The sequence below is a fragment of the Chelonoidis abingdonii genome, chromosome 2, assembly GCF_003597395.2.
Source record: "Chelonoidis abingdonii isolate Lonesome George chromosome 2, CheloAbing_2.0, whole genome shotgun sequence".
Lineage (NCBI taxonomy): Eukaryota > Metazoa > Chordata > Testudines > Testudinidae > Chelonoidis > Chelonoidis abingdonii.
The window spans coordinates 197432190-197459328 of record NC_133770.1 but is presented as its reverse complement, the minus strand read 5'-3'; the positions used below and the strand labels follow the sequence as shown (position 1 = coordinate 197459328).

Here is a 27139-nt window from a genome sequence, read left to right as displayed (position 1 = left end):
AGGTGCCACAGGACTCTTTGCTGCTTTTACAGATCCAGACTAACACGGCTACCCCTCTGATACTTAACATTTCTGTAATGCATTTTACCCTAAATTACCATAATGTACTCTCAACCTTAACTCTATCCTAGTGTAATCTTGACTTGGAACTTTTCTAGGTACATATATAACTCTCTTTACAATATATACTGAGCAATGAGTGGCTAGACAAAGCCTGATATTTGTAATGTGACAAGCAGAAAAAAATCTTAAACAAATTAAAATCTTTATACTTCATAAAGAAGCAAAAAAGTTTATGCCTTTTTTTTCCCTTTGCAATATACGTGGTTCCAACTGCTGCTCCCCTGCTATACCTTTGATTGGCTCATCCAGAAAGTAAGTGTGTAGTTGTCTACATCAAAGATGGAGCTGGGCGTTAAGCTCAGAGAAGACATGTTCTACCCCTTCCCCCTCTGCTGGAGGTGTTAGCTTTCTGCATCTGTTGAAGAAGTGTTAATGGGCAGGTGCAACCTAGGACAGCATCAAGGAGACTTCTTGTTCCTGATTACTTCCATATCATCAAAGAGCTGCTTGTGCTTTAAAACTGTTTGCAAATCAAACCAACACAAGATTGTTCACTTTACCTTTCAGGCTTCATTTTGGGGAAAAAGTGAAAAAAATCCAGGAATCCTTGCAAGAATGACAACTGCAGGACAGTCTTCTAGAAAAGTTATATTCCTCTCAATTAAAGAGGAACAGAGTTGGGGACTCAAGGACAGATCATGTAGAAAAAGAATCTAAAAGATAGTTGCCAGGAACAGCAATTTTAACATAGTTTTTACTTTTCACTGCCAAAAAACAAGACATAATCTAGAGCCACACTATATTTTTCAAGCAATCAGCCTGATATTCATGGATGCACTCATGCTCAAATCACAAGCATAGGATGAAGAGAGAACTTCATAGTGTGCATGATCCAATACCAATATAGATTAATGGGTTCTAAAAACTATAGCAGAAAGGGACATTCAGACTTATCCCAGACGCTTTAATTAATTTATTTGTTCCTCCTCTGTTAATCAGGCCAAAATGGTCAGAGCCTTGAACAATTTGGGACCATTGGATGAATCAAGATTTTTAGAGCAGTGCCACAAGAACAAAGAAGGCATGGTATTCGGAGAGTTCACAAAAGAACAGGTCTCTTTACTCACTACTAGAATTGAAAAGTGTAAACTTCTTCCCTGCGGTGTTAAAATCTTCTGCATGGAATCAGTAAGACCATTGAATTTCAGGTGGTAATAATACCTAGTGATTTTCATTCATAGATCTCAAAATACTTTAGAAGGGAGGTAAGACTGTTTCTTGCATCTGCAACAGGCACACTTGCACACTCCCATTTCCATTTTCAATTTCAGCTCATCAATATGTCCTAGAGCTAGTCAAAATTCTTCAAAATTTCACGATTTAGAAAGGGAAAAATCTTCTTAAAATGTTTTCGCTGTTTTTCAGCCAGCTATTAAGCCAGTGAAAACTTCCAAATTAAGAAATTATTGGAGTAAAATGTTTTCAACAATTCTTTTCCTCTTTGGGATGGGGACCAGCTCTGTGTTCTCCAATTCTCCATTTTGGAGCATTACTTCCAATACCAAAGTCTTCTGTTAAGTTTAGATAGGGCCCTGAGGCCCTTTTACCAACATAACGATAATCCTCAGAGCAGCACTTGGAGGAGTAGGGACTATATGTTCATCTGTACTTCAAAGACAGTCTTTTCAGAGTCAAATCAGTCAGTACTACATGTATCAGCATTTGAATCTGCCTAATATAATATGGATTGATTATGAACAGGAAGTGTTTAGTTTTCTCAGGGGCCCACTTCATCTCAAATTAAGGGAGAGTATTTTTGTTTATGAATAAAAATAATACTTCTGGAACCCCATCTCAGCTGTTATTATTTGAAGGTACCTTCAGGTGCTGGGATTAAAGGCATTGAGCAAGTAAGTGGTCTCTTCAGTGCGCTCCATATGAGGCCACTATAGCTATTTCTGCTGCCTACTGGTAGGTGGAATTGGTAAACAGAGACTGCTAAAGTTGTCAATGTGACTCATATTGTTTCTCTGATTATTTTTGTGAAGCTTTTGTTTTTTTAACACTAAGGAATGCACCTTTGATGCATTGGAGTCATAGGGTCTAACCACTAATGCTAGGCCTGTGGTTTACTTGGAGAGGCAGTGCCTCAGTGACAAGGGTCACTGGCATAAACAAAATTGTCAAAATATTGCCCAAAGATAGATGGTGAGACCCTTATATGGGTCTTCTAATACAGGCTCCATTGTAAGGGTTGATGTGTTGCAAATAAAGATGTATATGTGTGTCAGATAATACGAGAGGTGCTGAGAACAATGCCTGTCTTCATTCCATTAGAACCAAGAAATCACGTCTTCACTATTCATTAGTGTAAAGAATAGTAAGGAAGTCATGTTACAGTAGGGACATCAGGAGAGACCTCTAAATTTACTTAGGATGAAGTACTTTAGGAGTTTAGAGGGTGCTCATTTGGCATGATGGTTTCATGCTGAGACAAGTGTCATCCAGATCAACTTTGTCCAGGTTAAGGAGCTAGTTAAGAGAATCTTATTTCAGTGGCAAAGAGGTTCCAGATTCTGTTGAATCCCATTCTGTTGGATACATGATTCCATGGAAAGGAATGATTGGTTAGAAAGCACTGAGGTATTTTTACTGAAAATATGCAAAGCAGCTCCTGGATGTCAATATAAACCTTTGCCACATACTATACATTGAACATTCAGGCCTCATTTGATACTGTGAGATGCTAATTTGCTCCTTGGGTACTGTTTTTGAAAGACCTGAGCATCGGGACTTAGTACAGAAAAATGAAAAGGCAAGGAGAAATTTAATCCCTGTAACTATGCTTTCTTCAGGTTCTTCTGTATAAGTACAGAGTCCTTCCCTTAAAAGTTGGCATATGCCTCCCTGAAAAGTAAATAAAAATGTATTAAGCATCGAGTTAAGGAACTTTGTCATTCCTTACAGATTTAAGGTTAATTATTAAGTTAATTGCTTGTCCCTTTGATCTTAACTTAAAATTATTGCTTTCTAAATTTCATCTGAGGACTGGGGAATGGCATGTCTCTTTTAATTACACTAATGGGAATCTTAGCTGTACTGTCTCCATCTACTGGCAGAGAGGAACGATATTCTACTATTTGAACTGGCATAGAAAAAATTGAAAAAAGAGAACTATGAGGTGAAATATTTCCCCTTTTTTCATCAGGGCAAGACTTCCTAACCCCAAATAACTGACTATTTACTCAAGTTCAGCAGACACAACATCCATAGCAATAGATATATATGAAAAGTATTGCAGGAAGAGTGCAAGAATTTGTGTGATTAGCCTATCGGAAATGGTGATGGAGGTTCAGTAAGTGGCTCTTTTTCTTCTGAGTATGTACTGAGCCAGTACTTAAGTATGGCTGCTGGATGAGCTCTTTCAAATGTGACTTTTAAACTGAGATCCTGAGCATCTGTTGTTAAAGATCCTACAGAACTTTTGCAAGACTAGTGTCATTCACCGTTGTATACTAGTCAGATTTATTAAATTACAAATATGTAATATACAATTGGAAAATTTATATATAATATGTATATATGTGTGTGTATACATACACACATATATTTCCTGGGATTTTGTGTGTATATACGTATCTGTGCAATAATGATGTGATATATGCAGATGTGCCTTTTGCAGATTCAAGAAAAGTACTTTGCCTTCTTTGTAAAGTATGTTGAGATCTATGGATGAAATCACTATGTAAGAGCTAGGTTATTATTACCACCAGAGTTACTGAGCATACTGATTCCCTGCACTGATTTTTAGAATCCCATAATTGATAACAAACTGTCACAAGTAACTTTAAAATGCCTTTTTAATTAATCAGAGGAAATTCCCAAACAAAAGAATTTGTTAATCTGAAGTTAATGTGGTAGATTAATTTCTTGGACATATCCTTAAGAATCTAATCAAACGTTCTTGAGTTGTATGAGCATTTAAAAATTGTATGTTCTATGTTTTTTTTAAAATAACTTTCTTTGATTAGAACAGCTTCATTTTGAACATTAAACATGACGTGAGGAGCAGTTGTTGTTTGATACAATTTGGGTTTAAAGTAACAAATGTTGAAAGTTTGACAGTCGTGTACTGAATATGTGCTTAATTATGGCAAAGCTTTCATTGACGACAGTGGTACAGTATTAGGATCTGTATGCATACTAACAGAATAGGATAGTTTCCTTACTAATTTAAAACCAAATTAAGGTCTTCTGTAATGTTGCACTTTAGATATTTGTTCATTCTCATAACTTCAAGTGATTCCAGAGGACTTTAGACTAAGGTGAAGAGAGTGGGGTGAGAACCACAGAAGCTGGAACTGGGCATCCTTTAGACCTACAGATCACTGAATTATACAGTTAGTTTCTATACACTCTGAAGAACTTGGAACTTTGATGATATTGTGCAGTGACCTCTACCTACCTACCTGATATTGCGCAATGACCCCTACCTACCTGCTCGGCTGCCGAGCTCCTGGCCCCTCTCCTGCTGTCTCCTTCCCCTGCAGCCTCAGCTCGCTTGCTCCACCGCCGGTGCAATGCTCTGGGCGGCTGAGCTGTCAGCTCCTGAGGCAGCGCAGCTGCAGAGCCCAGCCTGACCCTGTGCTCTGTGCTGTAGGTGATGCGGCTGTAGCGCTGCCAGCCACTGGTGCTCCAGGCAATGCAGTAAGGAAGTGGGGAGGGGGGGTGGATAGAGGGCAGGGGAGTTTGGAGTGGGGGGTGGTGGTCAGGGGGCGGGGGTGTGGATAGAGGTTGGGGCAGTCAGGGAGGAAACAGGGTTGAATGGGGGCAAGGGTCCGGGAGGGCAGTCAGGAAGGAGGGGGGGTTGGGGTGGCAGAGGGCAGTGAGTGGGTTGGTTGGATGGGGCAAGAGTCCTGGTGGGGGCCGTCAGGAGTAAGAGAAGGGGTTGGGTGGGGCAGCAGGAATCCAGGGGCAGTCAGGGACAGGGAGCAGGGGTGTGGGGAATGGGAAGGAGCATGGGTCCCAGAGGAGTCGTCAGGGAACAGGGGGGTTGAATGGGGCAGGAGTCCCGGGGGAGCGCAGATAGGAGGTGGGGGCCGGGCCACAACCCCCTCCCCTAACTGGCCCTATCAATTTACAAAACACGATGCGGCCCTCAGGCCAAAAAGTTTGCCTTCTCCTGACCTGCACTAATAATCTTTCTTCCAATGTGAAAATGGTCAGAAAAATGGCTCTTTAAAAATAGGACCTTGTTATTCTGTAGATATGCACCCTGCATATATTTCCAAGTATTACTTGCTAACTTTTATTGAGAAAAATAAGTTTACTTTTGTCAGTGCTACAGAGCCAATGCTGTTACAGGACAGTTAACATTAAAAATGTTTTAAGACCCCCAATTCAGCCCAAACTCTTCAATATATCTTAATTTTAAGTATGTGTTTAAATCTCATTGACGTCAGCAGAACTACTTGTTAAGTTACGCACTTGCTTTGATTAATCATCAAGTTCCAGAATCTTTGCTGCTGCTGATGAGGCATGAACCAGAGAGGGTGCAGTTTGCCTTTCAAATCTCAGGTTGAATTTGCTCTGGTGGCAGCTTATATATATACCTTGCAATCTGATTACATTTGAAATGTAGTCATTGAGTGCTGTACAGAGTCACTTTTCAGAGTTAACCTCACATTAAGGGCTCAGTCCTCAGCTGGTGAAAATTGATGCAGCTCTTTTTGAAGATACTGGAGGTATACTGATGTACACCAACTGATGATCTGGCCATGACTTTTCAAGTTCTGACCCATGCAGTAGTTTCCAAAATGTTAAACCTACTGGTTGAATTAGGAAAGAAAATTTATAAATCATAGGAATCAGGAAAGGACAGTTAAAGAGCCAGTATCTGGAAACATGAAACAGCAGTACTAGTCTGGAAGTACTTGATAGCTGGTTTTAGAAACTAGGCAGGGCTGGGCCTGATCAACAGTTGAGCATAATGAGAGTTAAACATGTGTCCTGTAGAATACATGTAACTTTTGTGCATGGAGTTGCTTTTAGGCCTTACATAATTGGCTATTAATAGAAAAACAGGGTGGATGAGGTAATATCTTTTACTGGATCAACTTCTGTTGGTGAGAGACAAGCTTCTGAGCCACACAGAGCTGAAGAAGAGAAGTGTGTAAGCTTGAAAGCTTGTCTCTCACCAACAGAAGTTGACCCAGAGAAGATATTATCTCACCCACCTTGTATTTCTAATACCGTGGGATCGACACAGCTACACTACGCTGCTTACATATTAATAGAACAAACAGATTCTCTAACTTCATTTGTAGCCAGCTGTTTTAGGTGCAAAGTCCTGAGTTCAATATCCGGTTGGAATGTATTCCTTCAAAATAAGGATAATTCTTATTTGCTAATTACACATTTGGATAGCTTACTGTACACCAGTGTTTCCCAAACTTGGGACGTCGCTTGTGTAGGGAAAGCCCCCGGCCTGCGCCACTTCCAGCAGCTCCCATTGGCCTGGAGCAGCGAACTGTGGCCAGTCAGAGCTGCGATGAGCCAGACCTGCGGAGGCAGCAGGTAAACAAACCGGCCCGGCCCGTCAGGGGCTTTCCCTACACAAGCGACATCTCAAATTTGGGAAACACTGCTGTACACTATTATCTGGATCAACTTTGGAATTATTTATTGCTGTCAGAATGCACAAATGGTTATGGTCAGGGGCCCATGCATTTAGTGGAAACAGAGCCAAAATTTGGCAGCTCACTAACACTGGGTTCAGTGGCAAATTGCTGTTTCAGTGGTAGCATAAGGTAAATAGAAAAACATAGATTTTTATTGAATTATATATTTTAAATGGAGTTTTCAATCAAATCATATTAACTTTATTGCTTTAATTTTTATTTTAATATATACTGCAGGTTTGGAATTTTTTTTTCTTTTTCTTACACGCACACACAAATGACAGATTTCCACAGAATTTGTTCAGTGGGCAGTTGGAGGATTCTGTATCTGGAATGGATCTGCCTTGTTTTGACATGGAGAGGAGGATATCACTGGGCTGTTGGGGAAGAGTTGTGTTGATAGTTGTTAGTGGAAAGTTGGTTTTTGGCTGCTGGACTGGAGGTTTTGGTTTCTGTAGTGGTGGAGGGGTTTGCTTTTTTTTTTTTTTTTTTTTCCAAGAGAAAGCACAAGTTTTTTCTTTCCTTCCCCTCTGACACTTCTATTTTTCTCCCACTGGAAAGTGTGTCCTATTGTTAACTTGTTCCCTTGGAAATGACAGGTGGTTTTAGTGGTAGCATTTTGGCAATCACATGGCTTCATTTCCTCCATGATATTCTCTTCCTCTCATCCTGTGGCATTGGATGTGGGCAGAGGAAAGAAAGAGGGGCGTATACTAGTAAAGCTTAAAAGATGAAGGCCATAGTAACTTAGAGTGCTATGTCAAGGATGCCAGAAATAAAGGTCAGACTTCAAACTTGAGTGCCCAAGTATGGACAACTAAATCTTTATTTATACATATAAGTAAAAGTAGCCTAATTTTCAGGGGTGCTAAGCACTTGCATCTCTTGTTGCACAATACGACTTATGGCTAAATTGTGTAACCCTTTCTTATTTTTGAGTACTTGCTCAAACAAATAGTCCTATTGAAGCCAGTGATTTTACTCAAATAAGTGCTCACCAGAATGAGTAGTGGCTCCACAGTCTGGCTTTAAAGCATGGCCATTTTATTTAGATGCCTATATGTGAATTTGATTTAAGTGCTATAACTTTAGGATTGTCTCTCTTACCAAAAGAAAGTGGTCCAGTAAAAGATATTACCTCGCCCACCTTGTCTCTAGTTTTAGGCAGCCCTTTTGACAATGCTGGCCAATACCTTTAATTATGACTGTCCCCATGACACTTTAGATCAGATTGTTGTTGTTGTTAGTCTATACCTGGGGTATTAGCAAATTACGTTTGTTTTATGTGAGTGCAAAAGACTAATAACAAAACTTTTATTTTATAGGTACTAGTACAGCCAAATGAGCTACTCCTGATACTAGAACTGTGCTGCCTTCATGAAAAATGGATGCAGAGGAAACTCAGAAGAGTGATGAAGTTGATGGGAGTTTACAAACTGATCTGACAGAAAATTCAATGAAAAATGTTTCAGTAGAAAATGCTGAATGTGATTCCTTATCTAACCAGGAAACAGGTTCCTTATCTGATGGAGTGCATAGGAGCCTTGAGAAGAAAGGAGAAGAGAATGGCAAAAACAAAAGGGCATTATTAGGATCAACTAGCCTAGAAATTACTGAAGGGGACCAATTTGAAAATGAACCTATCTCAAAAAGAATAAAGCTGGATTTTTCTAAACATACTAAAGGCAGTGAAGGCAAATCACTCAAACTCACAGTTAGGCAGGAGTCAATTACAGAAACAGATAATATAATAGATGGAGCCATAAAAAAGGTAGCAGTGAATGACTGTGTCAGTGGTGACACACTTTCAAATTCCTCGTGTCCACATTGTGATTTCAAAGCTGTCGATGCTTCTGCACTGAAAATTCATTTGGAAAGTAAAGATTCACAAGAAGTTCCATCTGCTGTTCCTGAATGTACTTTCCAAGTGGAAGAAATTAGTGTTAGCTGTACACTTGGCAATATAGATAAAGTTCTTAAGTGCAAAACTTGTGATCAGTTTTTTCACTCTTACCCTGATTTGGAAAAACATATTCAAGAAAGCCACTCAAAACAACCCAAAGAGCACGTGTGTCCCCACTGTAGTTACAAACCAGAATGCAGTTTAGCTTTACAAACACATTTCAAGCAGGCTCATGGACAATCAATATTTTGCTGTGATCTCTGTGGTTTTCAGTGTGGTGAGGAGAATCTCCTACATTCTCATTTCCTTGGCAAGACACACCTTCGGCATCAAAATCTTGCCGCACGAGGAGGATTTGTACAGAGATTGACAAAAAGAAACGTTCATAAAAAGCAGTATACGGCAGTCAAAAAGAAGAAAGTGAGAGCAAAATCTGGTCCCTATAAATCAAAGACAAGAACTGCTGATTCACAAGATTTAAATACTAGCAATAATCTGACGGATTCAAAAGTAAGCTTTTCTAAACAAAGTGATGGCAGTGAACTTCTTGTTGAAATGATGACATCTAAAAATATTTCCACTGAAAAATCAGAAACTGTTACAGAAGAAAAAGAGTTTTCCTTCAATGTAGAAGGAACTCATGAACTCCAGGCTGAAAAGCTAGAAATATCAGGGTCCTCAGAAGAAAATTTGAACAAACAAGAGCCCACCAAAAGTACCCAAAAGATAATTGGCAGTTCAAACACAACAAGGAGATTTGATAGATCAGGACATAAGAGAAATATTTTATCACTAAGAACTTCTTTCAGACAAGGTGGCTCTTTTAGATTAAAAAAGCAGGTGAAAGGAAGATATAGTTTGCTGAGTGTTAGTAAAAGAGGCAAACCCAAATCTCATCAAACACAGGTGAAATACAACTTCAGGACCCAGCTTAAACCAAGTAATTTAATGCCCAAATCGCCTAAAGAGTTAGAAATGGATGATGATGATGACGTTAACAGTCAGTGTAAGGCTACGTCAGAAATACAGGCTCTGAGTCAAGACAGGACAAATACCAGTTCTCCTAGCACTACAAAAACTGAGGATTCTCAGGTGAAACCTGTTGCTGACAACAAAGTTCTACATACTTGCATTTACTGTGGTATTGTTTTTCAGAACAGAAAAGGTTTGGAAATTCACGTTATAAAACATCATACAAAAGAAATGCATTTTCATTGTCAAACATGTAACTATTCCTGTGCAATCAGGGGGGACTTTGAACAACACTGTCAAAGTAATAAACATCAAATGGGGGGTTGTAATTTTAATTGTCACCTTTGTTCATTTATTTGTTTGAATGATACAAGCCTTGGAACTCACATGAGTGAAGAGCATAATATGCCCCATAATTGTATTATTTGCAATCTGTATTTTCTAACTGAGGAAGAACTGATAGATCATAAAACAGCTGAGAAGCATATTAGTTTATTGGCTCAACAAAATACTTCTCAATCCATTAGCACTGATTTGTCTCTGCAAACTGCAGCTTATACTACACTGGAATCAAATAATAATCTCCAAAAAATTGTAGATGAAATAGAAGTGACTATGGAGGATGAGCCCCCAAAGCCCTGCATGTTAAATCATGGAAATGAATTAAAGCATTCTGTTCTCAATAAAACCCAATTTCAATGTAAAAAGTGTTTTTATAAAACAAGATCCTCCACAGTTCTTACAAGACACATAAAACTTCGACATGCACAGGAATATCATTTTCTTTGCAAAGCGTGTAACCTTTATTCACTGAGCAAAGAAGGAATGGAAAAGCATATTAAAAGAAGCAAGCACCTTGAAAATGCCAGGAAAAACAATATTGGTTTACGGTTTGAGGAATGTATTGAAAGGGTATGTGTAGATGCAAGTGATGTTAAAAAGGTAATGGAGCCTTCCACTTCTGGCAATGTAAAGACTGAATTAGATAAAGAAAGTATACAGGCACCGTCCTTTACTGTGGATCACACATCCACAAATAAAGAACTGATTCCATCAGGTGAAATTAGCAAAGACAGTGAGTTAGTTTTGGCCAATGCACCAAAGAGAGGGAGACCCAAAGGCACCATATCTAGGACATGCACCCATTGCGGTCTTTTGGCCTCCAGTGTTACCAACTTGACTGTACATATTAGACGAAAGCACAGTCACCAGTACAGCTATTTGTGTAAAGTTTGCAATTATTATACTGTAACCAAAGGTGACATGGAACGTCATTGTGCCACCAAGAAACATAAAGGTCGTGTTGAAATGGAAGCTAATGGAAAACAAAACACAGAGGTAGTTGTTTGCCCAGAAGGAGGTAATCTTGAATCCATTAGCAAGAAGATCAACAGCCCAATGGATATTTTGAATGAACATGTTGAGGATGATAGCCAGTCATCAGATTTGGATACTTCAGTCTTAGAAAATCAGGAAGAAGACAAGGGAAGCTCCATTGAGGTAGAAGTTGACAATGTATCTCAACTCCCAGATCTGCAGTATACTAAGAACCCTATAAATATAAAACAGCATGTATTTATGGAGCCAAGGAATGTTACTCAAGATGGTGACCCATGTTTTCAGAGAAGAGTTACAGGTGCAAATGACAATAAATGTGTACACTGTGAGTTTGTTGCTCATTCATCTTCTTCTCTAGAGCTGCATGTAAAACGGAAGCATACTAAAGAATTTGAATACTACTGCATGGCTTGCGATTATTATGCAGTTACTCGTCGAGAGATGAGTAGGCACGCAGCAACAGAGAAGCATAAAATTAAAAGACAATCTTATGTTTGTTCTTCCTTTGGAGAGGAAGCAGATATAATAGATATTGCCAAAGAAACCTCTGTTATATCTCCAAAGGATCATAACCAAGACTCTGAAGAATTTCAGACAGTTTCAGATGAAACAAAATATGTCAACAATGCTAAAACTCAGGACGATCAAACTCTGAAAAGCTTAGCTGACTGTACTGTTTTAGATGAAAATACATCTTCAGAAATTTCTAAACAAGAAATAGGAGTTGAAATTGAGGAGGAATCTAATGGAGGAGAAAATCCCCTTTATGAAGTCTTCCAACAAACATCTCAAAAAGATGAAGTTAAACTTAGTGAGATGATACCTCTTAAAGAAGTAGTTATTTGCGATTTGCAGAAAAATGGGCAAGATCCAATCAATTCAAATTTCCACTGCACTGTAGAAAATCAAAATGTTTCAAATGACATGAATACCCCAAATTTGGAGTCCCAAAAAAGTGGGAAAACTTTAGAAGAAAACAGAGAGAACCTTGAAAACGAGTATAAAAATACTGAAGTTCTTGAAGAAGAATTACTAACAGAAAGTTCTCCACATGTGCCAGCACTTCCAGAAACATATAATTTAACAGAGCAGTCAAATCTTGATGAAAACATTAGAAATACTGTTCAAAATGTACATAGCTTAGAGGGTGACAGAAGCTTCAGAAGGGATCCTACTGTAGAGGAGGAGGAAGCCCTTATGGAGGCAAAACATGAAGCAGAAGTAACTATAAACAGCATTTGGGAGGCAGATGGCTCAACAGCTGAAGGCATGCAAGAAACTAGTAATGAGGCTTTGGGAACTGTTATCAGCACTGATGATAAAGGAAAGGCAATGCAAAATTTTGGCCAGTTTGATTCTTCTATAGTAAGATTAAAAAGCCATCAAGATGGAGAGTCCACTGACCACTCCGATGAAGGACAGATGTCAGGTGGAATGAAAGTTAGTGAGATAACTGTAAAAATAGATAGCTTACAAGGTGGTGGGAAAAAGAAGAAATCTGAAGGAAATCCCCTTGGGGAATCGACACGTATTCGTTGTGATGACTGTGGTTTTTTAGCAGATGGTTTAAGTGGACTAAATGTTCACATAGCCATGAAGCATCCTTCAAAAGAGAAACATTTTCATTGTTTACTCTGTGGAAAATCATTTTACACAGAAAGCAACCTTCACCAACACTTGGCTAGTGCTGGTCATATGAGAAATGAACAGGCAAGTGTGGAAGAGCTACCAGAAGGAGGCGCCACCTTTAAATGTGTTAAGTGCACTGAGCCCTTTGATTCTGAACAGAATTTGTTTCTTCATATTAAAGAACAACATGAAGAATTACTGCGGGAGGTGAATAAGTACATTGTGGAAGACACTGAGCAGATCAACCGAGAAAGAGAGGAAAATCAAGGCAATGTGTGCAAGTATTGTGGCAAGATGTGCAGAAGTAGCAATTCCATGGCCTTCCTAGCTCACATTCGAACTCATACAGGTATGTAAGCATAAAATTTGCAGCCAATATTTTTCGACAGAAGTGGATTATGATCTATCTTTCCTCTGCATCTGCCATACTTTTCCTTATTAATCTCTTTAACGTTTCAGATAATCCAGAATTCATATAGCATTGTGAATGTGTGATGTCTCCTGAGCCATTGATGAAATTCAAAAGTATCTATGTGACAGGAACTATGGTGGTCAGAGGGCTGGAAACTCGGCGGGTTTCTTGTAATTTCCTTAAAAGTGCTTAAGTGTGATTACCGTATTGCCTTTAAAAAATCATAAGAATTTTTTTCCTTATTCCAGGTTTTAATAATTAATTGGTTCTTATGTTATTGCTATACAGCACTTTGGGTTTTAGAGAACATATTAGCAGTTCTTCATAACTTGTCTCCCTTATAGTTGCTAAAAGTTTCAAAACTGTTTACTTTATATGAATTAAAAGTTACACTTTTACATTTAATGCTTCACTGACAGTCATTTGATATTGCATCACTCCTTGATAAATATATATATTAAGAAACAAAATTTTGTCATAGAAAATAAGCTATTAAAAATTGGAAATAGTTTTTAGAAGATGGTATGTAATATCAATGTGGTACACATGGATATAGCACCTGCTTTAGTTTATGTTCTGTATCACACTTTCCATTCCTTTTTATGTTCAATTTTAAGTGGAAAACTTAAAAACATTTTTGCGGAAAATGCATAAGCTGTAGTTCTAAATTTATGTAAAAATTCACTGCTATGTTTCTATAAACCTGCCATACATTCTTTATTTTAAATAGACAGCTTTTCTAAATCACTGAGCTCTGCTTAGACAAGTGGTGTCTCCATGGTTGAATTTATGAGTGGATTTGAATAATAAATTCACATTTCAATGAACATATTTTCATTAAAACTGTAAGGTTTATTTTACTGTACTTTTAAATAATGGCTTATTATGGAAGCTATAGTTTAAATTCATGCAGAATTTGAAACTTAGTTCATGGTTACAAGCAAGAGAACAAAAAAGTAAGAAACAAGAAACATTATAAAAGAATAATAATTCTTGGCATAATCCTAAAATAGTTTTGTAAGTTTTCATAGAAGAAGGCAAGGCCATGACTGGACAACATGTTTAAAATTAATCTGGGGAGCACGGACATTGCTTTTCAAACCATCTTCAGGTATGTTAGTGTAAATACAATATTAATTTTCAGTGACTATTTATACACATCCTTAGTACTTTCAACATTATTTCTGTCCTGTCAATAATGGATTTATGTGTAATGTTAACTTTTGACTTTTGAATATGAAGTTAAGTCTTTGAAGGCACAGTCATGTTCACTGGATCAGAACTACTGTATAAGCCCTTAATATGCCCTCTTAAGGCAGATAAAACAGAATAAAACTAAGGGGAAGATGCTAATGGAGCTCTCTTTAGAATTCCTTATGCAACTGTCTGGTCAAGACATGTTGCTTATAATTGATGTGTCCATTACTTGAATTCTCTTGTAATTATAGTCAATAAGTCTTGTAAATGTGTTAAAGCTCACTAAAAGCATACAAATTCAAGAACAGAGTAAGGCTAATAATTTAAAATAATCAATGTAGGCATTTCAGCACTTAATTTCCCTTGTGTGTTGATAGCTGATCATTCTTAATCCATTAAGATTTATTTAGTCGTTTACAATGCAAAATAGGTTTGCACTGGTCACTTGTGCCATTTGAAAATGTCCACCAGGTTAAGTGCAGAATGTAGTCCATTAGTCTTCCTTGACTATATGTATTAATTGCATTTAAAATCAAGTTAATGTGGATGTGAAAGTGAGGTAACTATCAATATATGACAAAGCAACCCTACTTACATAAGTTACATCATTGATTGTAACATTTAGTAAAAGTTAGAATACTTTTTAACATCTTGTAAGGGTCTGATCACCGAGTGTATTTTTATTGTGCTTTAGATTGGCCCTAAACATACAAAACAGCAGGCTTCTGGGAATTGAATACAAGTCTACCATTTCATTTTGCAAGTCATTTTCAGGGGAAAGTTACAGAAATGGTTTTAATCTGTGCTCTCCTTTCTCAGCACCTTAAAATGAATTACTTTTCTGATACTTTGCTTATGCAAATGAAATAATAATGCTGGGATTTTTATTAATAGTTAACTGGAAGAGAGCTTACCCTTCCAATCCCTGTTTTCATATTTGTGATTTACTGTATGTTTTATATAACCTCCTCTTCCCATTTTTATTACAATGAAAGCAAATGATAAGATATAAATGGTTTTTGGTAAGCAAGAATGGTGGCAGGAGGAGGAAACCTACCATACTATACTGTCTATTCTGTCTTGGTTAAACCTAGCAGGACAAACAAGTACAATATGTTTCCCTGTCTCACCAGCACTATTATAACACCAGCTGTATCGTACGAGATGAGTTTTCCTATTTCTTATTCCTCTTCTTGCTAAATCTTACTTCAGGAATGCTCTCCTCCCCCTCACACACAATACTGAATACCCTCTATTTTTATACTATTTGGAATCATTTAGTAGCATTTTTTTGGAGGGTGGAAAAATATTACTAATAATTCCAAATAGTAGAATACAGAGTGTTTTCAAAATGCCTTAAATTAATTCCAAGAGATTTTCACATAGCAAATGAGAAGGGATGTTATGCCAGAGAGGAGATAACAAGCAAGTCCATCACATATTGACAAGTGAAAATGAGGAAGTGTAAAATAAAACAAAAGGAATACTAAAGGTGGAAGACTTTTTTACTTACAATTCAAGGAGGTCCTATAATCTTAATTAACAATCAGAATTTCTGAGGTAAAATCACCTGCAGCCCTATCATATTTGAGTGGGTCAACAAGCATGCAGGGAAGGGAGATCCAATGGATATAGTGTATTTCGATTTTCAGAAAGCCTTTGACAAGGGTCCCTCACCAAAGGCTCTTAAGCAAAATTAGCAGTCATGGGATATGACGGAAGGGTCTCTCATGGATTTGTAACTGGTTAAAAGATAGGAAACAAAGGGTAGGAATAAATGGTCAGTTTTCAGAATGGAGAGAGGTAAATAATGGTGTCCTGCAGGAATCTGTACTGGGGCCAGTCCTATTTAACATATTCATAAACGATCTGGAAAAAGGGGTAAACAGTGAGGTGACAAACTTTGTAGATGATACAAAGCTACTCAAGATAGTTAAGTCCCAGGCAGACTGTGAAGAGTTACAAAAGGATCTCACAAAACTGGGTGAGTGGGCAACAAAATGGCAGATGAAATTTAACGTTGATAAATGCAAAGTAATGCACATTGGAAAACATAATCCTAACTATGCATATACAATGATGGGGTCTAAATTAGCTGTTACGACTCAAGAAAGAGATCTTGGAGTCACTGTGGATAGTTCTCTGAAATCATCCACTCAATGTGCAGCTGCAGTCAAAGAAGTGAACAAAATGTTGTGCATCATTAAGAATGGGATAGATAATAAGACAGAAAATATCATATTGCCTCTATATAAATCCACAGAACGCCCACACCTTGAATACTGTGTGTAGATATTTGGGATTTCATCAGATTTCTCAAGCTAAATAAGGGAGGGCACACAAGTACAAAAGCCCAAGTACTGTAGAAAGTATGGTGTTGATAACTCACTAGGTGATGCTGCTCACTTTAGGTTAATGCATGGTGCTAGTGAATACTTTGGCACTGAAAATGACATTGTTGGAGGTTTAAAACTGAGGCTTTGAATATTTCTTGTCACTAGAGACCCATGATGCCTTTCACCAGAATTAAGTTTATTAACTCCAGTGGTCTGTTGAGATTGCCCCACAAATCATTATATTCTGCCTTCTACATTTTCTATAGTTTCTATTTTTTTTTCATTTCCCTTTTAAAGAATGCTGTTGCTATCACATGATGGCTGCTGTTTCCGCAACACAGGTTCTGGGTGATATGATCCCTGTATTTATTAAAGCTCTTTCGTTGGAAAGGTGCTGTAAATGAAGGTACTATGACTGTTTTGAAATTAATTAAGAACCAAGTGTAAAGCCAATGAACAATGTGTCCCATTTCACAGAACAAAAAAAGTACAGAGGTAATAAAAATATGGCCAAGAAAAACCTAGGTTGGGGAAGAATATTGTTTTAAGTACTCATTTAGAAAATGCAGTTTTACCCTATTGATTTGACTTTATGAATTTAAAGTTTGTATGTTAGGTATAAAATATACATGTATAGATTTGTTCTACCCAGAAAAGGTTTTGGACCAAATCTGGTGTCACCAGGTTAAAAGGACCTCTACTGTTTTTGTTTCAGACAATAAGTACTGGCTGTAGCCTGCCAGTACTTGAATTTTCATGGTGTTTAAATGGAGATGTTAACAAACATTCAGCTGTGTATGTGAGAAGAAAAATTGTCAAGGCCTCAGTGATTTTTGGATGAGAGCAGTCAACAGAAAAATACATTTATGTATTGTCAGCACACTGTAGCAATGAACACTAAGACCGGACTGAACTATAGTTTTTCACAATGGAGTCATGTAAATTGAAAACAGCAAAGGTCTTATACAGAACCCTATGGGATACCTAAAGTAACAGAAAGAGGAACAAATTTACAATTTAATTTGTGTGAGCGAGAAACCAAAAAAACATAGAGTTGAATCCACAGGATATTTGAATTTTGTGAAATAAAATGGCAATATAACTACTGTTAGAGGAATTTTTTTTAAATCATATTTGGCTATAGCCTTGATATTATTAATTGTGTAATTAGTCCTGAAGCTCATGAGTTAGAACATCAACTTTAACATTTTTTATTTAATGTGAAGGTATATTGACACTATTCAAACTTATTTTATTTGCATGGGTCCCTTCATAGAATACAGTGTTGATTTGGAATGTCACCAAATTAATGTTTAATTTAGTTTTATCAGGATCATTTAAATAAACTGGGGTTTTTCAGTGTGATTGATAGAATGTGATTGCTGTTAGCTGCAGTCTCAACCTGCTTTTGACATTTAAACATATAAAGCTGACTAGATATAACCATTCAGGTGCTAAATATTTTTTACATCTACTTCTAACAGTAGAAATGGAAGTATTAAGAGATCTGGCTTCATTGTCATTGAACTGTGAAATATTCAACCTTGTCTGCCCGTGCTTAGTACTGTTGACTTTTTTATTTCTGTTAGAAGATTAAAATTAAATGCTTCATTTTTCATCAGCTTTTGGGAATTAAATTGAAATTTAAGACTAAAATTTGTTACTAAGATCCTCAATTTCAACAAAGTATTCTTGGAGGATATTCTATTTTCAAGGACACAGCACAAAGGTTCATTGATCAAGTATGATATACTATAACATTTTTCTTATCAGAGTCTTTATGTTTATTTATTAAAGATCACATATTTCATATTATGCTTAACTCTGTTGGAAGACATACTTCACAAAACACACTAAACATAATTTGAGGAATCTCTGAACATGTTGTATTTAATTTTAAATGCAATTCTGTGATTTTGATTTATTGATTTTAAGGATTTACTAGTTAGAAAATTGGAAAGTGTTACAGCATACTTTAAAATAAAGTGTCATTGCTTAGTAACCTACGAATGGACATCTGCCACAATTAACCATTATACCGCAGTTGTAATGCAACTTTCTCATCTTGACTGGGGAATCAGTGTTAATCAAGATACAATATTTCTGTACAGACTTTTTCCTGGCCTGATACGTTCAAACAGAATAGGTTATTCCTACTTCATTAGAATTTTTTTTTTTTTTATAATTCTTTGGTTTTCACTGGCCATTTAATAATAAAGTTTATTCTTAAAATAAATAATAAGCAAAATGTCAATACTTCTGGTTTGCAGAAGAAACATAAATTCTTGACCATAAAGCAGTCATAAAGGCATAATATTTTATCCACTGTATAGTCATACATTGCATATCATTACAATAGTAAGGTGATGAATCATTCTCTATGCATGACAGAAGAAATTTGAAATACCAGCGTTACTGTGAAATCTATTCAAAGTCAGAGGAATATAGTAAAATTAAATGAACTTTTCATACAAATTTACTTTAAAAACAAGGATATTTTTAAGTTTACATCTTTCATCCAAACTTTTTATGGCGATTTAATTGACTTAGCCATTTTGAAAATGGGGAAAGATGTAGAACAACTTTGATCACCTCATTTAAATGGTATCGTCCTAGTATATCGTCTTCTGATTTTAATACTCTTTATAAAAAGTAAATGGTTATTAAAAGTTCAGTATGAAAGTAGTTTCAGTAAGCTTAAGGAATGTCGTTTCAGTGAGCTGAAGGAAATTCTCTTTAATGGGAAATCTATGGTATATATCTGTTTCCTTGGAGTGATAAATAAGTGTATGTAATAACTTCTATTGTGAGACAAAATTATTAAACAATAAATGTGGTAAAGGTAATTTTTTCCAAGGAATTTTTATTTCTGTAACCATGAGTAATATATTATTCTAATTCAACTCGTATCTTATGCTAAATTTTACTTAGGATCAAAGCCATTCAAGTGCAAGATATGCCACTTTGCAACAGCTCAGCTCGGAGATGCCAGAAACCATGTCAAGAGGCACCTTGGGATGAGGGAATACAAGTGTCATGTCTGTGGGTGAGTAAATTGAAACAGTTTCTACGATGGTTAACCAGGAGAAGAGTGCAGGATATGCATTGTTTCAGAATTCAAAACTGTGATGTGAGCAAGAGTGGCTAAAATTATGCATGCATATCCTTTCCATTGTTATGGTAAATTCCTTAAATACAGTTATGACATTCTTTTCCCACTTCTAATCCTGCACTGAAGATGAGCAATTTTACAGGCTACAAGGTCAATTTGAACCTGTAATCTGTAAATTGACTAAATTATAGGATGTTCATTCACATTGCCAGGGAGAACTATAAATTCCATTTAAAGACATAAAAAATATATAATACAGACTTTACTCTGTGTGTACGTGGTGTCGCCCCCCCCGTACTGTTATCATTTTAGTTCCATTAACAGATCTGTGGGCTCTATTAGGGATTTCATTCCTTAGGAAAACAAAACAGAAGACTGGCTTTCAGACAACTGGATATAAAATATTACATGCATACTATGTTTTTAAAAATTGAAATATTTAATAGATGTTTGTGTTCTTGCTTGTTACAAAAAATTCCTGTTTTTCTTTCTTTCTTAATGGTTATTTCTTCAGGAGGATCATTCACAATGTTTAATTGTCCTTCAAATGTGTTGCATTTAATAGGAGGCATTGAGACTCCTTAATGCAAAACTAATTAATTTAGCAGAAATGTTTAAAAGGTTTTAAAATGCCATGGCATATATGGTACATCATAGGACATTCAAAGTTGGATTTTAATACCCTACTTCTGATTAAAAATATATTTTAATGTTATTATGTGAGAGAATTAACTAATATATGCATCATATAAAAACACTTTATGCAAACCTGTGTCACCTGCTGTAGAGGTCTTATGGCTAATGTGTAAAATAGCACAGGTTCAGTTAGATAATGCACTGCACACATGAATGGTATGGTGTGATGTTAGGGATATTATTCAGCAGGAGGTTCTTGTAGTTAACATTTGCAATACATATTTATTGCAGGACAAAGTGAGTTTCACATTTCAAAGGACAAGTGAATCTTCAGCTGAAAATGTAGCTGAGAGATTTTCACTGATTTATCTATCTATTTTACAAATAATTTTGCAAGGAATGTTATTAGATACTTTGGGTGATTTTATTCAATTGAGGTAATTGATGGTTGAGTTGTTATTTAAATATGAAGTAAATTTATATGAAGTTTGTCCTTAAGTCCATATAAAATCAGTAGTAGGCTGACTTTTGTTACTTCTTATATTAGCTACAAGATTCAAGTGCAACATGGGACATTTTAATAGACGTCTTTTTAGGCATTTTAAAAATCCCGTTAACAATGTTTACCCTGTAAATTACAGTATCTTTTGTGTGAAAGATTATTAACAAATACAGGTGCACAAAAAACAAAGAGAACAAAGCTTAGACTTTGCTTTAAAGTTGGCAACAAACTTGTCTATTACTTCACAATTCAACATCCCATTGACTCACACTGAAAAGTTAGCATATTATTCAATTATCATATCAACAGAGAAATAGCTTTTGTAATCACCAAATCATTAAGTTCATATCCCCTATAGAGGGAAAATTAATTATGAGGAGAATCTGGCACATTTTCTGATATCAAAAGCTCAGTCCTACTTAGTATTGGCATGGTACTAAAATATTCTTAGAACTTGCAACAGAAAACATATAACTATCAAGAACAAAACATATTTGTATGACTTAAGCTATGGAATTAAGTCTGTTAGTCACTTTGCTATGCTAATTGTTTACTACATGCTGTTGAAATATCATACTGGTAGCCAAATAGCTATATATTTATATTGTTGTATAGAGTTATGCCACTAATCTTCATTTACAGCATAGATCTGTGCATTTTATATATAATAAAAAGCCAGCCAAAGAGACATCCTCCACCACCACCACCCTTTGCGCACAAAAATCTAGTTTATAGTGCAGTTTAGTCCTTTTGTAGTTTAAATAATCATCACATTTCACTTGATATGCACCAAAAATGTATCTTAACAGTTATATATTAACATTGGTTTAATTGGAAAAGACATCTTTACACTTAAGCTAACAATCCTGAAGATTTAAAATGGATTCGAAGAATAAGGAATGACCAATGCAGTTTGAACTGTAGACCAAATAATGAATATGCCATCCTTAATGTGGAAGAAGGGGGAAAAAGAGTATAATAGCTTGTGCTATATTTCTGCCGTATTAATTGAAAGGATAGAAGAGTACGTAGGTTAAAAAATAAAATAGCAACATGAAAAAATTGCTAGGATTGGCTATCGGATTAGTGGCACTATAGAGCATTGGTACATTAACACCACTGACAATGTCAATTCATTATCATTGATGGCTAAATAATCTAAGAAATGCTCAGTGGACCTATTAGTTCCTGAACATAAGCAGCTCATGCTGCATTTCTTCATTAGCTTTAATTGCTATAAATTTTACCTTTTTAAAAATCATGCTGTAAGAGGTGAAGTGATCTTTCAGGAACATTAACTCTGTAATTTTGTCACAAACAGAAGGTCCTGCACTATGTTTTCTTTTCTGCAGTAGTTAATATTCTATCCTCTGACTTTTGGATTCATAGGAATAAGCCCTCTGCTAGGTGTAAGGATAAATTGTTTTTCAAATGCTGTTGAACCTGTTCAGGAGCCTTTTCAAGGTGAAATGTCAATGCTAGGTTGTGGTTTATTGTAGTCTCAGGATATCACTTGATTGTTTTGAAGAAGTACAATTTCCGTTTGGATCGGAAACTAAAATATTTGTAAAAATAAATATGCCAAACCAGTCTTGATTCTTTTAGGTTTGTCTAAACATTTCAATTGCTCAGAATATATTATATGTACTGCATGCCACAGAAAGGTAATTTATCTAGCTATAGAAAAAGTAGAACCATTTTCTGTTTTCTTTTTTAATTTAAGTATAGTTTTTTTTTTCAACTGCACAGCAGAAACTCCTTGACAGAGAAATTGGACAACACTAATCTTTTAACATTTGAAATAAACCAACTGCTCCTCATTTCCTTGTCGGCAGATGTGTGGTGATTGTTTTTCTCTGCTTATATCCACGACTGGAAAATATATCCATTATTTGAGAGGGTAGTATCTATTTTCTGAGTAGTCAACTGCTACATGTTTAAATTTAATTTAAAATATCTGGCTATTAATTTGCCTGAGACACTTGAGTTAGATTAGCAAATCTTAGTAGTTGCCCAGCATTTAGAATTTTTGTTTCATTTGCCCAATGGCGTGCTTATGTTTATTGTATGCTTTTCAAATTGTATGCCTCAGGTAGAACATGAAAAATACATTGTTCTTCAGGTTTTGAACAGAATTTATAGGCAACGTATACTTCTACTTTTCTCTTCCCTTTGCTTTCAGAAACAGGTTTTATTTTTTTAAGGGGGGGTATAGGAACATGTTTCAGCCAAGAGAGCTTCTTTCTCTCTGTCTTTCTGTCTTTCAATCTGGCTTTTAATAAGGATCTGCTGAAGAAAATTGGTGTCAGGTAGGTTTGTGTTTTTGGGGATATTTTTTAACATTTTAAACATGCACGTAGCCATGATTCAGTGCATGCACACATACGGTTTAAAAGACTTCTGTTTTATTGTCTTCATATTGTCATTAAACTGATTCCAGATATAATAGTTGAGTGCTTTAAGAAGCGACAGCGTATTTTGGCATAGACAACCTTCGTCTTGATTTTCTTGATGCTTTACTCAGATTTGCCTTTCTTGTGGTTCTTATTTCCTTCCTACTCTGCACCTCTCAGAAATGTTTTGAAATTCCTTTTCTCATTTAACTTTGGAGACATTTTTAGATGTGCTGCTGAATAAGCCATTTGTTAAGTTCAGTTATCTTTTCAAATACTAATATTAGCCAACTTTGAGAAGAGTTTTAAAAGCCCTAAAGATGCAAATAACTTCAGTTTATATCTTGACACTGTAATTGGTGCTATAGATAGTCTGGTGGCCTCAGAATCTGTATAAAGTCCAGTCTTTTCATGACATTGGTTGATCATCTGAGGAAAATATTTGCAGCTAAAACAGGTGTGTTAATTTATCTATAGCTTTATTAATGGGGATTTACTTCGACCTGTCAAAAAATATCAGACATAATGCAAATAAATGGTTGGTTAGATTTTTTTTTCCTCCATTAACTCCAGATTTTTGAGTGGGTAGTTTTAGCATGAGGATACTTACTTACTGTACTTGCTTGCATTTAGCCTTGCGAATAATGTGCTGATTTCTAAACTGATCCATAGGAACAGAGAAAATGTACACTGGGTTTTCGGAGTGCTGTACTCTACTATAAATTAACTATTTATTCTTGTGTGCTCTAAGAAACCTTAAATAGAAAGTTGCAACTCCAGTAAAACTATTTTTGTGTGGTATTACCTAGTTTTTGTGCATTAGAAGGGATCTCTGTGTAGATGATTATAATGTCACTTTCTGACCTTTGCAGCTTGAATAATTGTAAATCATTGCTTCATAACGTGTCAGAGAATGTCTGTACTAGGCAATTAAATGGCAGAATATAATAGACCAAATTATTGCCTGTCATGTTTTCAACAACACAGTTAGTATTTGAGTTACACTTAATCATTACGTGCATTAGCAACTTCATTGGAATCCAGCTTCAGGCTGAGCATGAAATACATTACATTATTTAAACCTCTAATGGTAGAAGTCATTTATTTGTGTTGAAGTGTACAACATGCAGAGTTTCATAAAGCAAGGAACACTTGAGAGCTTAATTTATCCAAATCAAAGTCTAAATGCAGATAAACAGAAGTGGCAAAAATTAGTAATTTTTATAGACTGGAAATATTTAAAAATACATGGTTGTGAGTAATTGTAGGCAGTAGGAATAAATTAAAATCACTATTTTTAGTTGGCACAGAGAACTGAAGCTGTTGTGTATCTGAATCATCAAATGTACCATGGAATTGCATTTTTGATTGAACAATTAATTACACACATCATATCTGTAGATGGATCCAAACAAAAAAATGTTTGGTTCAGCTATTTTAGGTTTAAGATTTATTTGTATTAGAAAGACAACAATTCTAGATCTAAATGTTCCTGAACTTCTATATCCAAATTTTGCAGTTTGGACCCATGTTTGTGTAGATATATGTGCTTGCTTTAATAAAGAAAATGAGTTAAAATATATAACAGTCATCTATGCTGACAATACATTTTAAATAAATTAATATGGCAATGCTAGAGAATAAAATGGAGTAAGATAGTGTGTGTGTGTGTGTGTGTATTATATATGTTTCTGATTTTTGTTCAATTATATATCTTCCTTTTACGTTTGCAGATTTATCACCTAGCATGTAATCTCTATTCTTACAATTTAAGATACTTAAAATGCAAATAATTTGCTTATACTCACAAAAGCCCCCAGCATCTCTTTAGCAGATGATGGTGGTATGCACACTGTGATATTTTGCGTAAGACCATCTTGATGTGCTTGGAAGTTCACTGGGGACTGGCCTGAAGTTAAAGCAAATATTCTAGTTAACAAGGAAGACAGAGAGATTTAGTGAAGGTATCCTCTATTTAAAGACTTGGCAGCATGCTTCACTAGGGTCTACTGTTTGGCTATACTGGAAGAAAGACAGAAGACACTGGATATGGTTTAATTAGGCCACAGCTTTATTATTAACTGTCTGGGAGTACTTAGCAGATGACTTTTCAGTGGAGGTAACTCCCTGATCATTTCAATATCTACCCAGGGGTCTTCCATTAGCTGCCCCCCTTTCATCCTGGTCCACTAGCCAGCCTGCTGCTGGGACCTTACTCTCTCCCTGACTCCTTGAATGAGGATTTAAGGTGGACTAAAAAAGGGTGGGGGATTAGCTCCCTGATGACTCAGTCATAGGAGCCCCAAACAACCCTGTTTCCATTCTTTTAACAAACACCTCCTTTAAATCCTTTACCAAACCATTTATCTAATAACTCTATGCCTTCCCTACGGAGTCCCTGCACTGAACATCTGCCCCATAGTTACAGAATGAGTTGCCTAAGTCTCTTCCATGCTTGCCCCAACTAAGTCCTACCTCCCCAAACCCTCTGTGGGGAAGGCGAAAAAACTGTCATTCTTCCTTGGCCAATCTGGCAGTGATGGAAAAATTCCTTCCTAGCCCTCCGAGAAAGGAGTGGCTACTGCAGTGCCCACAGTGGATCCAGTGGATCCTGACCGCATCTGGTATTTTGCCACTTTCAAGGGTGGGAGCTTCAGTGCTGCTCTGCTTGGTCCAGGTGAAAGAGAGCTTCCCCCATCCAGCTTGCACCAGCGCCTCCCATCTGGAAGGAAGGGAGTGAGTCAGCATCCTCACACTGACCTGCTCTGTGTCTGCAGCAATGTCTAAGCCACTGCTCTTAAAAAGGTATATATCTTTTCCCTGCAAGCCAGACAACTCCCCTCCCGCTTAAGGTATGGTTAGTATTGCAAATGGGGCAGAAAAGTCGAGACCAACTTTCCTAAATAATAGTTCAGTTTGAAAATGTACTTTTATCTGTAATGTAATTGAATTATTATTATTGTACTTGCTGAAGTGAATAGGCATGAAAAGTACATACTTAAGTGAATGTGTTTGTATTTGAATTAGGGACATTGGTGATAATTTATCCTAATATCTACGATATATAACCTACTGCAATGCACTTCCAAACTGTAATTATAAAGACTCACAGGCTTGTGAGTGTGATATATGTGCCGTGAATAACAAGTGCAGCTTCTTTTCAAAGTGTTCCCCTTTTTATTTATTTTTTAAACTATGGATGGTTCTGAAGTACAGGATACTTTATTGGACCACATAAGCATTTATTGCAGGAAAGGTCCAGTGTGCAATAAGACATTAAAGTGATTATGACTATTACACTGAGCTGCCCTTGCTTGTATTATAGGTAGGGGGGCCCATCATCGAAGTGGCAAGGTTTTCCAAATCTTTTCAAACAGAAGAGCACACTGGCCAATTAAAAAAAAAAAATTGTATGTCTGTCCATGGATTGTGAAAGGTTTCCTGTGACAGGGTGCAAAGGCACTACTGTAGATCTGTCTTATTGCAAACTAACATTCTGCTCGGGTCTACTTCACATATCAAAAGTGTTTGGATAAAGGGGCAGGGGTATTGATCATGAGCACATGGGATATAAAGCCATTATTCTTGAACCTGGATGCCTAAAAGTAAGTGCCTAAACAAGTGGTCTGATTTTTATAGGTTCAGCTTAGCATTACTGAATATTACAGCACTGATTTTATTGTCTTTTGGCACTCAGGTTTGATAGTGTTGGCCTCCCTTAAACCACACCCTATAGGAAAGGTTTACTAGCAGGTAGAAGGAGAGAGAACTGAAGTTAGCAGGGTTTGGTCTAACACAGAAGCCTTGGAGAAGGAAAATTGTCATAACAGGTATTTGTTATAGCCCAAGCAGGAAGGGCTTTTTTGTTTGAAACCTTAGTCTTGTTTCATTTTGCTAAAACTAGAGATGGACTTGAGTCACAATTAGGATTTGGATATAGATCCAAATTTGAGGTTTTGCAAAGCT

At 36.4% G+C, this 27139-nt stretch overlaps 1 protein-coding gene across 4 annotated transcripts in view; it reads left to right on the top strand.

The window, feature by feature from the left end:
• Positions 1 to 27139, top strand: part of ZNF407 (zinc finger protein 407) — a 453603-nt gene that overhangs the window by 37891 nt on the left and 388573 nt on the right. For all 4 annotated transcript variants that reach the window (XM_075062906.1, XM_075062909.1, XM_075062908.1 and 1 more), the window contains exons 2-3: positions 8069 to 12934; positions 19462 to 19576. In XM_075062906.1, the coding sequence (XP_074919007.1) occupies positions 8128 to 12934; positions 19462 to 19576 (4922 nt within the window). In that variant the 5' untranslated portion in view covers positions 8069 to 8127. The remainder of the gene's footprint in view (positions 1 to 8068; positions 12935 to 19461; positions 19577 to 27139) is intronic.